The sequence below is a fragment of the Rhinoderma darwinii genome, chromosome 8 (genome assembly GCF_050947455.1).
Source record: "Rhinoderma darwinii isolate aRhiDar2 chromosome 8, aRhiDar2.hap1, whole genome shotgun sequence".
Lineage (NCBI taxonomy): Eukaryota > Metazoa > Chordata > Amphibia > Anura > Rhinodermatidae > Rhinoderma > Rhinoderma darwinii.
The window spans coordinates 39579548-39593006 of NC_134694.1; the positions used below are offsets into that span (position 1 = coordinate 39579548).

Consider the following 13459-nt stretch of genomic DNA (forward strand, 5'->3'; position numbering starts at 1 on the left):
AGCTCTGTCATACGTCCAGGCAAATGATAAATGCCTTGAGGGGTGTAGTTTCCGAAATGGGGTCACTTCTTGGGGGCTTCCATTGTACTCTGGTACCTTTAGGGTTTTGCAAATGCGACATGGTGCCCAAAAACCAATCCAGCAAAATCTGCATGCCAAATAGCTCTCTTTCTGAGCCCTGCCGTGTGTCCAAACAGTTTATGACCACGTGTGGGGTATTGCTGTACTTTGTAGAAATTGCTTTGCAAATGTTGGGGTGATTTTTTTTTTGATTTTTTTTTTCTCCCTCTATCCCTATGAAAATTCTACTTTTTAGTGGAAAAAAGGTTGATAATCATTTTTACAGCCTAAGGCCTCATGCACACGACCGTAAAAACTCCCGTTATTACGACCCGTAATAACGGGCTCATAGACTTCTATTGGCGACGGGTGCCTTCCCGTTTTCTCACGGGAAGGTGCCCGTGCCGTTGAAAAAGATAGAACATGTCCTATTTCAGGCCGTAATAACGGCACGGACAGTCCATAGAAGTCTATGGAGCTCTCGTAATGACGGGTGGCTACATGTGTGCACCCGTCATTACGGCAGCGTTGCTAAGCGACGTCAGTAAATAGTCACTGTCCAGGGAGCTGAAAGAGTTAACTGATCGGCAGTAACTCTTTCAGCACCCTGGACAGTGACTACCGATCAGTATAAACCTGTAAAAAATAAAAGACGTTCATACTTACCGAGAACTTCCTGCTTCCTCCAGTCCGGTCTCCCGCCCGTTGCCTTGGTGACGCGTCCCTCTCGACATCCGGCCCGACGTCCTGGATGACGTTTCAGGCCATGTGACCGCTGCAGCCAATCACAGGTCAATCACAGGCTGCAGCGGTCACATGGACTGCCGCGTCATCCAGGGATGTCGGGCTGGATGTGAAGAGAGGGACGCGTCACCAAGACAACGGCCGGGTAAGTATGAATTTCTTTAACTTTTATTACAGAAAAGGCTGTCCCTTCTCTCTATCCTGCACTGAGAGAGAAGGGGCTGCCGATTAGTGCAGTGCTATTTTGCCGCCAAAAACGTGCCCGTAAATACGGGTGGAATACGGGTGACACCGGACCCATATTTACGGGCACGGGTTCGTAAATACTGGTGGAATACGTGTGACACCGGACCCGTATTTACGCCAGTATTTACGGGTGGGAAAAAATACGGTCGTGTGCATGAGGCCTAATTCCAATAAATTCTACAAAAGACCAGTGGGGTCTAAGTGCTCACTATACCCCTATATGGATTCCTTAAGGGGTGTAGTTTCCCAAATGGGGTCACTTTTGGGGGGGGTTCCTACTGTTTTGGTCCCGCAGGCACTTTGAAAATTTGACATGGCACTCGAAAACCATTCCCGCTAAATTTTGAGCTCCAAATGGTAATCCTTCCCTTTTGACCACTGCTGTGTGTCCAAACAGCAGTTTATTACCACATATGGGGTATTGCTGTAATTGGAAGAAATTGCTTTTAAAATGTTCGGATGCTTTTTCTCCTTTATGCCTTGTAAAAATAGAAAATGTTTTAATTTTATTAGAAAAAATTTAGATTTTCATTTTCACGGCTTCATTCCACTAAATTCAGCCAAAAATGCCCACTACACCTCTTGATAAATTCCTTGAGGGGTGTAGTTTGCCAAATGGTGTCTTTTTGGCGGTGTTTTCACTGTTTTGGCATCACAAGACCTCTTTAAACCTGACGGTGCCTAAAATATAATCTAATAAAAAGAAGGCCCCAAAATCCAATAGGTGCTCCTTTGCTTCGGAGGTCGGTGCTTCAGGACATTAGCGCACTAGGGCCACATGTGGGATATTTCTAAAATCTACAGAATCTGGGCAATAAATATTGAGCTGCGTTTTTCTGGTAAAACCTTCTGTGTTGCAGGAAAAAAAGATTAAAAATAAATTTCCGCCTAAAAAAATTAAATTTGTAAATTTCATCCCTACATCGCTGTAATTCTTGTGAAACGCCTAAAGGGTTAATAAACTTTCGAAATGCTGCTTTGAATACTTTGAGGGGTTCAGTTTTTAAAATGGGGTGATTTATGTGGATGGAATTGTATGGGCCCTCCTAAACCACCTCACAACTGAACTCGTCCCTGCAAAAATAGCCTTTTGAAATTCTTAAAAATATGAGAAATTGCTGCTAAAGTTTTAAGCCTTGTAACGTCCTAGAAAAATAAAAGGATGTACAAAAAACTATGCCAATCTAAAGTAGAAGTGTGGGAAATGTTAATTCGCATTTATTTTGTGTGGTATTACGATCTGTCTTACAAGCAGATACATTTAAAGTTAGAAAAATGCACATTTTTGCAGTTTTTCCCTAAATTTTGGTGTTTTTCACAATAAAATACTGACTGTATCGACACAATTTTACCACTAACTTAAAGTATCATGTGTCACGCGAAAACAATCTCCGAATCACTTGGATAGGTAAAAGCATTCCAAAGTTATTACCACATAAATTCACTCATGTCAGATTTGAAAAATGGCGCTGCGTCCTGAATGTGCAAACTAGTTCACGTCCTTAAAGAGGCTCTGTCACCAGATTTTGCAACGCCTATCTGCTATTGCAGCAGATAGGCGCTGCAGTGTAGATAACAGTAATGTTTTTATTTTTAAAAAACGAGCATTTTTGGCCAAGTTATGACCATTTTTGTATTTATGCAAATGAGGCTTGCAAAAGTCCAAGTGGGCGTGTATTATGTGTGTTACATCTGGGCGTGTTTACTTCTTTTACTAGCTGGGCGTTCTGACGAGAAGTATCATCCACTTCTCTTCAGAACGCCCAGCTTCTGGCAGTGCAGACACACAGCGTGTTCTCGAGAGATCACGCTGTGACGTCACTCACTTCCTGCCCCAGGTCCTGCATCGTGTCGGACGAGCGAGGACACATCGGCACCAGAGGCTACAGTTGATTCTGCAGCAGCATCAGCGTTTGCAGGTAAGTCGATGTAGCTACTTACCTGCAAACGCTGATGCTGCTGCAGAATCAATTGTAGCCTCTGGTGCCGATGTGGCCGACACGATGCAGGACCTGGGGCAGGAAGTGAGTGACGTCACAGCGTGATCTCTCGACTACACGCTGTGTGTCTGCACTGCCAGAAGCTGGGCGTTCTGAAGAGAAGTGGATGATACTTCTCGTCAGAACGGCCAGCTAGTAAAAGTAGTAAAAACGCCCCGATGTACGCACATAATACACGCCCAGTTGGACTTTTACATTTAAACACGCCCACTTGGACTTTTGCAAGCCTCATTTGCATAAATACAAAAATGGTCATAACTTGGCCAAAAATGCTCGTTTTTTAAAAATAAAAACGTTACTGTAATCTACATTGCAGCGCCTATCTGTTGCAATAGCAGATGGGGGTTGCAAAATCTGGTGACAGAGCCTCTTTAAGGGGTTAATGTTGATGATTATGGTAACCGTTAATGAAAACCCAAAATTTAGTGTTTTAGAAAATTTGAATATTATGTAAGCCCAATTTCAAAAATGATTTTTAATACCAAAATGTTGGCCTACTGAAAAGTTTGTACAGTATATGCTCTCAATACTTGGTCGGGGCTACTTTTGCATGAATTACTGCATCAATGCGGCGTGGCATGGAGGCGATCAGCCTGTGGCACTGCTGAGGTGTTATGGAAGCCCAGGTTGCTTTGATAGTGGCCTTCAGCTCATCTGCATTGTTGGGTCTGGTGTCTCATCTTCCTCTTGACAATACCCTATAGATTTTCTATGGGGTTTAGGTCAGGCGAGTTTGCTGGCCAATCAAGCGCAGTGATACTGTGGTTATTACACCAGGTATTGGTACTTTTGGCGGTGTGGGCAGGTGCCAAGTCCTGCTGGAAAATGAAATCCGCATCTCCATAAAGCTTGTCAGCAGAGGGCAGCATGAAGTGCTCTAAAATTTCCTGGCAGACGCTGCGTTGCCTCTGGACTTGATATAACACAGTGGACCAACACTGCTGCTCAGTGTCCAAAGTCCTGTTTTCAGATGAAAGTAAATTGTGCATTTCAATTGGAAATCGAGGTCCCAGAGTCTGGAGGAATAGTGGAGAGGCATCAATCCAAGTTGCTTGCGATCCAGTGTGAAGTTTCCACAGTCAGTGATGGCTTGGGGAGCCATGTCATCTGCTGGTGTTGGTCCACTGTGTTATATCAAGTCCAACATAACAATCTAGATATAAAATTACCATTATTAAAACTGCCAGAAATTTTGGTTTTTACAAAGTTTGCTGCTTCAGTCTCAACTTTTGGCCAGGACTGTAGAGAGATATAGATAGATATGAAATTCAATCTTCTTTATTTCCGCTTACATAATGCAACGTGACTGGGATTTTTATCAAGCTAGTTGAAGATTCTTGGATCAGGCTCATTTGCTGGCACCCTACTGCGTTGTTGTATTTTTTAGAGGTGCTGCTGCTTTCTTTCAAATAAATATCTTTATCTGAGAATCTTCTCTTCTCCCAACATGCTACCTCGACGTCCCCGCTGCTCCCCTCTCCTTCACTGAAATGAGAGCTGCCAATATGTACAGCTCCCACTTCAAACTGCTCATCTGGATCAGAGCTGGGGCTGCGTTCCAGGTCTTGTTTTGAAAGTCAAGGTTCTTCACTTTCAAATATGAATTGGGCCATATTCACATTGCGTTTATGCAATCTGCCGAGTGTATACGTTTTTAAACACTAAAGTATTGCAACGTATAGCTTGGCGTATACATAGACTATAATGGTTCAAAAAGCGTAGTCTGCGAAGTTATTTTGTACTTCAAAAAAAAGTATAAGCAATGTAACTTTTTTTTGTGTTGATCTCAATAAACGACGTATGCAAACATAATGCTATATGTTTATATCAGTTTACATACAGAAAATCTATCTTTTTGTTTTTTTTCTTTCAGCGTTCACGTATACCGACATGAGTACATGGTCCACGTTTATAAAAAAAAAAAAAACACTTCGCAAACGCGATATAAATGGGGCCTTAGATGTAGCCTGCATTAGAGCCGTTAGTAGCAAGGACGTGTCAGATACGTTTCTGGCAGGGAGAGGTTAAAAAAAAATAAATCCCTTTGTGCACACTTGGGGTACCACCTTCTTCTGTTTTTTTTTTTTTTTTTTTGTATTTAAAGAGGCTCGGTCACCAGATTATCAAATCCCTATTTCCTATTGAATGTGATGGGCGCTGCAATGTAGATAACAGCAAAGTTTTATTTTTATTTTTTAAAACTATCATTTTTGCCCAAGTTATGAGCAATTTTATATTTATGCAAATGAGCTTTTCAGTGGACAAATTGGCGTGTTTTCTCGTTTTACCAACTGGGCGTGTATTGTGTTTTTTACCAACTGGGCGTAGTGAATAGAAGCGTATGACGCTGACTAATCAGCATCATACACTTCTCATCGTTCCCACCCAGCTTCTTTCACTGCAGACATACAGCGTGACGTCACCCACAGGTCCTTCAACATTGTCGTCGGACAAAGAAGATGCATCGGCTCCAGGCGTCCAAAAGTTTAATATGCTCGTCTCTAGGGAGTTTGCTATGCTTACCTGCACATACCCTGCACTGTACCCTCTGACGCCTGGAGCTGATGTGTCTTCTCTCTTCCGACGCCAAGGTTGAAGGACCTGTGGGTGACGTCATCATTCCCAGCCAGGTTATTTCACTGCTGAGACACAGCGTGACGTCACCCTCAGGTCCTTCAACCTTGGCGTCGGAAGAGAGAAGACACATCAGCTTCAGGCGTCAGAGGGTACAGTGCAGGTAAGCATAGCAAACTCCCTAGAGACAAGCATATTAACCTTTTGGACGCCTGGAGCCGATGTATCTTCTTTGTCAGACGACCTGTGGGTGACGTCACGCTGTATGTCTGCAGTGAAAGAAGCTGGGTGGGAACGATGAGAAGTGTATGATGCTGATTCGTCAGCGTCATACACTTCTGTTCACAAGGTCCAGTTGGTAAAAACACAATACCCGCCCAGTTGGTAAAAACACAATACCCGCCCAGTTGTCCATTGAAAAGCTCATTTGCATAAATATAAAATTGCTCATAACTTGGGCAAAAATGATAGTTTTAAAAAAAACAAAACAAAAAACAACTTTGCTGTTATCTACATTGCAGCGCCGATCACATTAAATAGGAAATAGGGATTTGATAATCTGGTGACAGAGCCTCTTTAATTAGAAAAAAAAACATTAGCCGCTTAAAAGAGGACCTGTCACATCACATCCTCAAACCTACCACCATAGGAGCATCACACTGCCTCTTTTCTGAATCTGTCCCACAAGTGCCCCCCAGAACCAGGGTTTAGTGTAAACCGTACTTATATTTTCAGGTGGCTTTTCAGAATCAGGTGCCGTATGTGTACATAATTAATAACACTTTTTTTTTTTGGCCATTATATAACTTGTGTGTGTGGTTTGAGTGTGTGTGTGGTTTGAGGTTTTCTACTCTGCATGTTCTAGCTAATTGTCAAGTGTGTGTGTGTGTGTGTGTGTATGTGTATGTGTATATATATATATATATATATATATATATATATGTATGTATGTATATGTAGCCACTATGTCTGAACCCTGAGGGGAAGCCCTCCAGACAGGGGAAGTCTTTTATCCATTCTTAATGCTGGTTTTCGCTGTTTTATACAACATTTCTGTGCAGTCAATCTAATTCCCTCTTAAACTGATCCCTAGAAAGCTAGTCAATGAACCAATTCCCATACTCTGAAACTAGGTCTGAACTGTTGAGAAGTATAATGCTTGTTTATTCATGTTGGACAGTTTGGCGACTTAGCCTGTTTGTTTACATGTGAATCTTGTATAAATAAACAGATTTTGGGAAATAGGAGCTACCGTCTGATTCAGGCTTTGGTGATCCACTTCACTAAGGTGGTGATTGTTGCTCAGAGAGCGCACATTTCTCTTAAAAGCATTTACCATTTGGCCATGTCATTTATTTATTTTATTTTTTTCCAATGACCGCCCATACGCCTTTTTCATGGCAGTCATTAACTCCTTCACTACAGGCATATGGCTATATACGTTTCTACGGAGAAATAAGCAAGTCACTGCTTCTCAAATGCGACGATAAAAAAAAAAGAAAAAATTATTGCTTGGTCACTAAGGCCCAAAATTGGCTGGTCACTAAAGGGTTAAAGGGCAGCATAAATCTGGCGTCCGTTTCCCTATCTGAGGGCAGCATGAAGTAGTGCCAAAGACCCTGATGCCAGCATTCTCCCCGTTGACAGCTTTCTCCCCATAGTGTGCATGGTGAGAAAGCTGCCAATCGGCTGTTGGTGGGGCTAGCCGCAGCTCATGAACTTCTAGGACCTCTTGAGCGCAAGCACCTCATTAAAGTACTCCTGTTTCTGCAGGGGACTTTTTTTTTTATTTTTATAAAAAATGATTAAGTTATATACTGCTGGAATCGGGGTCTCTTGCCCCCCACTTCATTCTGCTATTAGGCTAGCATAAACCTGGTGATAGATTTTCTTTTTAACATTCGTTTCGTACGTTTCAAATTCTGAACATGTTGTAATGGAGGTTAACACAGATTTTTATTTCTCTCTCCCCCCCCCCCCCCCCCTCAAAATTATTTTCTCACTGCAGGTCTTGGAACAGGAGCACCTATTATTGAGTCCCCATATGGTGATCCAGTGTCCCCAGAGGATGCTCCGGAGTCCATAAGTCGAGCTGTTGCTAGCCTACCCCCTGAGCAGATGTTTGAACTTATGAAGCAAATGAAGGTAAGTTAGATTGCATATGGCTTATATTAATTGTCTTCATTTTTTGGCTGTTTGCTTAATTTTTAAAATAATTTACAGAAATACTCCTCCCTTAAAGGGAAGGTGTCATGAAATTTTTTTTTTTTTATCATATTGATTTTAGTTTGATAAAAAACTAAAATTTATTTATTTGTGTGTTCTACTTTTTACATATTTTATTTTTTTTTACATTTTTACTTCTCTATGGGAGCTGCCATTTTTTTTTTCATCTCTGTCGATTAACGACACATACAGAGATGGAATACGGCACATACATCCCCATAGAGAATGCGAACGGGAGTCGTTCCATTCACTGCAGCGTACGCCGTTTGTGTGGGAACGGCGCATTCGCCGCTCCCACACAGACCAAAAGGAAGGTCTTTGGCAGAGCGAAATCCAGCGCATTTTCATGTGGACCGGAAGACGCGGCCGGACAGTAAGATGACTACTTCCGGCCATATGTTCAAGGAAGCGAAGGCGCAAGGAATAGGAGTGGAGGCGGCGGCAGCAGGAGCAGGTAAGTTATGTTCGTGTATGTGATGTGTGTTTTACGTTTGTGTATGTTTGTGTTATACTGTCTGCTGAACCCTGTATCTAATCCTCCTACACTGTGCAGTCGCTCAGAAAATGGCGGCACACAGTGTAGGAGGTTTGACGATTCAAACCCCCTCCTTCTGGCACTAGCCAGAATAAGGGAGGGGGGATTGTGTGAGGACACTAGAGAGTGTGTCTACCCCAAATTTGCAGCATAAAGCAATGAGGTTGCTTTACCACATTGACCATGCTGCAATTTTGGGAAGTGCTTCCTCTAGGGCCCAGCACATGGAAATGTTATAAATTAGAATCTAATTTATAATATTTCCTGACTTGTGAAAAAAATTAAAACCATGTGTAATCACTTAAATAATTGTTTTTAACTAAAAAAAAAATAAAAAATTCTAGCGACACATTCCCTTTAACTGCACCAATTTAGCAGCTTCCAGCATCCCAATGTATGCAATGTTGCAGGGAACAGAAGCTGTACCTGTGCGATCACCTGCTGGAGAACTGTAATCGAGCACTAACTGATAGGATCTGAAAAACTCAGATCCCGGCCGTCTGAAGTTTTTCTTCATAGCCTTCGCTGTATAGAAACTAAAAAACGCCAGGAAAGACGCATGTACAAAATGACACCTAATAACAAACACTAGGGAGACGCGTGCGCAAAGCTCAAGGGACAGGACGCACCTGATGTGAGCTCCGCTCCGGCAGCACCAATTAAGCCGTATTAGCGCTGTTTCTCACAGCTCCTTCGCAGCCGAAAAGTCCGGTACGGTGCAGTATGACCCGGACTAACAAATCAAAGCCTAGGGGACCGGCGACTCCAGCCCCTTCTCAAACTATCCCGGAGATCTTCCGCACCATGAGGCAATCCATCATGGCCGACCCGGCCGCGGCTCAGGTCAGTGAGAGTCCGTCACCGGTGGACACTTCCCCACCTCCCTCACCTCCAGCAGCAACAACTCTGACACTGATGATTTATTCAAGAATATCGCAGCATTGTTCCGAACGGAACTATCCCAGGCTGTAGCCGAATTTTCCCGCCAAATTCGTGAAGTGGGTCAACGAGTCTCTGACATGGAGACTCGAGCAGACGACATGGCGGATGCATTGGAGACAGACCGCAGGGATATTGATTCCCATGCAGCTCAGTTGGAGGCAATAGAATTTAAACTGGAAGATCTGGAGAACAGGTCCCGGGGAGGGAATATGCGGGTCAGAGGCCTGCCAGAGACCATTACAGAGTTGGAGCCCAATCTCGCCACACTTTTTCGTACCTTTGTGATCCAGGATGACATCGCTTTATTTCGGATGGATAGGGTCCACAGAGCCCTGACACGACCACGCAATCCGGATTTACCACGTGATGTGATCTTGAAATTTCATTATCCGGAGGCTAGAGAGAAAATCCTAATGGCGGCGCGTAATCTCTCGCCTCTACCGGAAATGCCACCCTCTGTCCATTTGTATGTGGACTTGGCACCCGCTACACTCCAACGTAGGAGGGATATGCGGGATATCACCCAAGCTTTACAGATGGCTCGGGTCCGCTACCGATGGGGATTCCCCTTTTCGCTTAACTTCCAGGTGAACAACAGAACCGATGTGGTTAAATTGCCGGCAGAATTTCAAGATGCCCTACGTTGTGCTGGAATCTCAGGGATACCTGCTTCAGCCCTCCTGCCCAGACCTCAATGACCGGCTAGGACCTGGCCACCAGGACCGAGAACCTCAAACACTCATAATAGGCAGCCCGACCCTCGTGGGCCCGGAAGACACATACCATAAGGATCCTCTTATTTATCTTGGCACTCAGATGAGTATTATGCCCTATAAGGGTTTATATTGTCTCTGTTTCTCACGCCTCACCTAAGCCATATATGTCATTTCTTGTTCTGGGGGACTTTCCGGATAGGTCTTGTTACCAGGCTTAGTGTTGTCGGCCATCATGCTGACCTTATCTATGAGAATTGAGGTAGCCGAGATGTGCACCCCGGGAGGCACGATCTGTTTGCTGAATGCTCTACAGATTTTTTGGACACTTGTTCATTGTTTTATGTTATGTTTCCTCCGTCATATATGAGCCTATATCTGAAAAGTACAAGTCCCTTATACCTGCTTTATCGTATGCCGAGTATCTCTCTTCTCTGTGTAACTGCTGGACGTATGCCACTTTTTTACTTGTATTATGTGTAGAGTACTAAATCATAATGTTCGAGATTCAACTCCCCGCAGAAAAGCATTCCTCATGTCAAGCAGAACCCTGATGTTATAGGTTTGCAGGAATCCCATTTCACACCTAGATCGCATCCTAAATTCTTTCATCCCCGGTACACTACCTTTTACTCCTCTACCTTTCCTCGAAATCACGGGGAGTGATCACTTTAATTAAGAATAATTTCCCTATTCAAGTCACTGAAACTAGAATAGATCCCCAGGGCAGGTTTGTGATCATACTCGGCATGTTGTATGATAAAGTCTTATGTATTGTGAATTCATATGCTCCGAATGATGAGACGCTTCACTTTTTTGAGGGCTTACATGATATCTTACTCACTCTCTACAGTACCAACATTTAATATGGAATGGGGATTTTAATTTTGTACTAAACACTACCCTAGACCGTTCCTCACCTGCTCCATGCAGGCGCACGCGTAGTCAGGCAGCTTTGATCACTAAGATTTTGGGCTCGCTCTCCATTGCAGATACTTGGAGAGAACACAATGGTGCGAGACGAGGTTATACATACCTCTCCCCGCCTCATCGTCTATATACACGTATTGATATGATTCTAACCTCCACTAACTCCCTCCCTTTATTGGCCTACTCTAGACATGTCCTGTCTGCCTTGTCGGATCATGATATAGTTCTAGCTGCATTTGACTTTTCCAAACAAGGCGCCATGCCCTTCTCTTGGAGGCTCAACTAGTCACTTTTCTCTAACCCTACTGTTCAGTCACAGCTCCAGACTGAGCTCTCACAATACTTTAAGGATAATGCCACTCCTGATGTTAACTCACATACTGTGTGGCTTGCCCATAAAGCATTTATAAGGGGTAGGATAATGGCGTTGGCTTCTCATTGTAAAAAAAAAACCGGTCCCTGGCCCAAAATGCTCTTGAAGCTAAACTTGCCCGCCTAGTGGCGACCAATCAAAGAAGTCCTTCCTTTTATCTTATACGTGCTATTAAAGATACCAAGCTCCAAATTGATATGTTATTAACCCACAAAACGGAAAAGGCCCTTAGATGGACTCAGTCAAAATACTATAAATGGGCTAATAACCCGGATAAACTTATGGCCCAACAGCTTAAGGCTCGTCAGCGAATCAACCAGGTGTTTCATATCCAGTCATGCCCAGGACGGACTACCTCTAACCCAGATCATGTCCATGCTGCCTTTACTACTTTTTACCAATCATTATATGCCAACTCCTCCCCCCCCCCCCCCCCCATCTGAGACTGTGGTGAGAGACTTTTTAGCTTCTGTCCATCTCCCTCAGCTTCCCCAAACGGCTATTGATTTTTTGAATACGGAGATTTCGAGCGATGAGGTGGAGGTCACAATTAGAGTTGAAACTGGGTAAAGCCCCGGGACCGGATGGATTCACAGCCTTATACTACAAAAAATTCTCCCAACAGTTAGTCCCCCATATTGTACATTTTTGTACGGATCTGATGAGGGGTCGGCCCATGCCCACTGAATTCCTCTCCGCAATGATTACGGTTATTCCCAAACCCAACAGGGACCCCCTGATGACAGGCAACTATAGACCGATCTCTCTACATAACCTAGATACTAAAATATTTACTTCAACCGTCTGGCTAAAATTGAACAGGTTTATCTCTCAATTAATTCATAGGGATCAGGTAGGATTAATTCCAGGACGGGAAGCGCCTGATAATGTTAGGAAAATCCTTAATACTATCCAGTCAGCTAATACTTCTAAATCCCAGATGGTCCTTCTCGCTTTAGACATCGGAAAGGCTTTTGATAGCCTTTCCTGGGAATACCTATTTAAAGTATTGGAAAAGGTGGGTATCGGGGGTCCCTTTCTTTGAGCTGTTAAGGCAATTTATAACAACCCTGAGGCACACCTTAAACTACCAGCTACCACACTTCATCCCATACATATTCGGAGAGGCACTAGGCAGGGATATCCCCTCTCACCGGCCTTGTTTGCACTTGCTATGGAGCCCCTAGCGGAAATGATTAGATGCAATCCGGACATTACGGGGCATCGTGTAGGTAACCAGGAACAAAAATTAAGTCTCTTTGCTGATGATCTCATCCTCACTCTCTCTAAACCGTTGACTTCCCGAATCTGAAGGTGGCTCTTGGCTCCTTCTCCGCAGTCTCAGGTCTTAGTGTGAATCAGTCCAAGTCGGAGGCCCTTTATTGTAACGTCCCGCCTCCCCTGCAAAAACTAGTGGAGCTGAATTTTGGCTTTCACACCCAAACGCATTATCTTCCCTATTTGGGCATAGCTCTGACCCCCTCCCTTGATACACTTTATAAACATAATTACCCCCCGCTATTCAAGGCAATTAGGGCCGATATGGCAAAATGGACTAAATTGCCGATCACATGGGTGGGTAGAATTAATACGATCAAAATGGTTACCCTCCCCAGACTGCTTTTTATTTATTTAGAACCCTTCCTATCCCCCTTCAGAAAGGTGATCTGCAACTCCTCCAGAAAGACATTTTTAAATTCATTTGGAAATATAAACGTCCCAGGATCTCGACATGTATCATAAAAGAGTTGGGTGTCTCCGTTCCCAACCTACTAAACTACTACAAGGCGGCTAGGGTGGCCCAACTATTATTAACGCATCTCCCATCAGAGCGCCGGTGTGGGTTTCCTTAGAGGTGGCTCAGATTGCACCATATTCTTGGGGCGCACTGATGTGGATGACATCACCCCTGCCGGCTACGTTAAAGAATATCTCTCTCCTTTCCTACCAATCCCCAATCCTATGGCGCTCCGTTAGATTTAGACATGGTTTGCTATCCCGATGCTCCCCACTGATTTCTGTGTTTGGGAATACGGGGTTTCCCTCGGGTCTCCAGTGCTCAAATTTTCACTGGTGGTACTCTAAACACTTAACCAAAGTTCATGATTTTATTAGG

General features: G+C 43.7%; 1 protein-coding gene across 1 annotated transcript in view; it reads left to right on the top strand.

Moving 5' to 3' along the window:
• Positions 1-13459, top strand: part of CSTF2 (cleavage stimulation factor subunit 2) — a 206419-nt gene that overhangs the window by 36232 nt on the left and 156728 nt on the right. The window contains exon 4 of the mRNA XM_075835607.1: positions 7633-7769. Coding sequence (XP_075691722.1) covers positions 7633-7769 — 137 coding nt within the window. The remainder of the gene's footprint in view (positions 1-7632; positions 7770-13459) is intronic.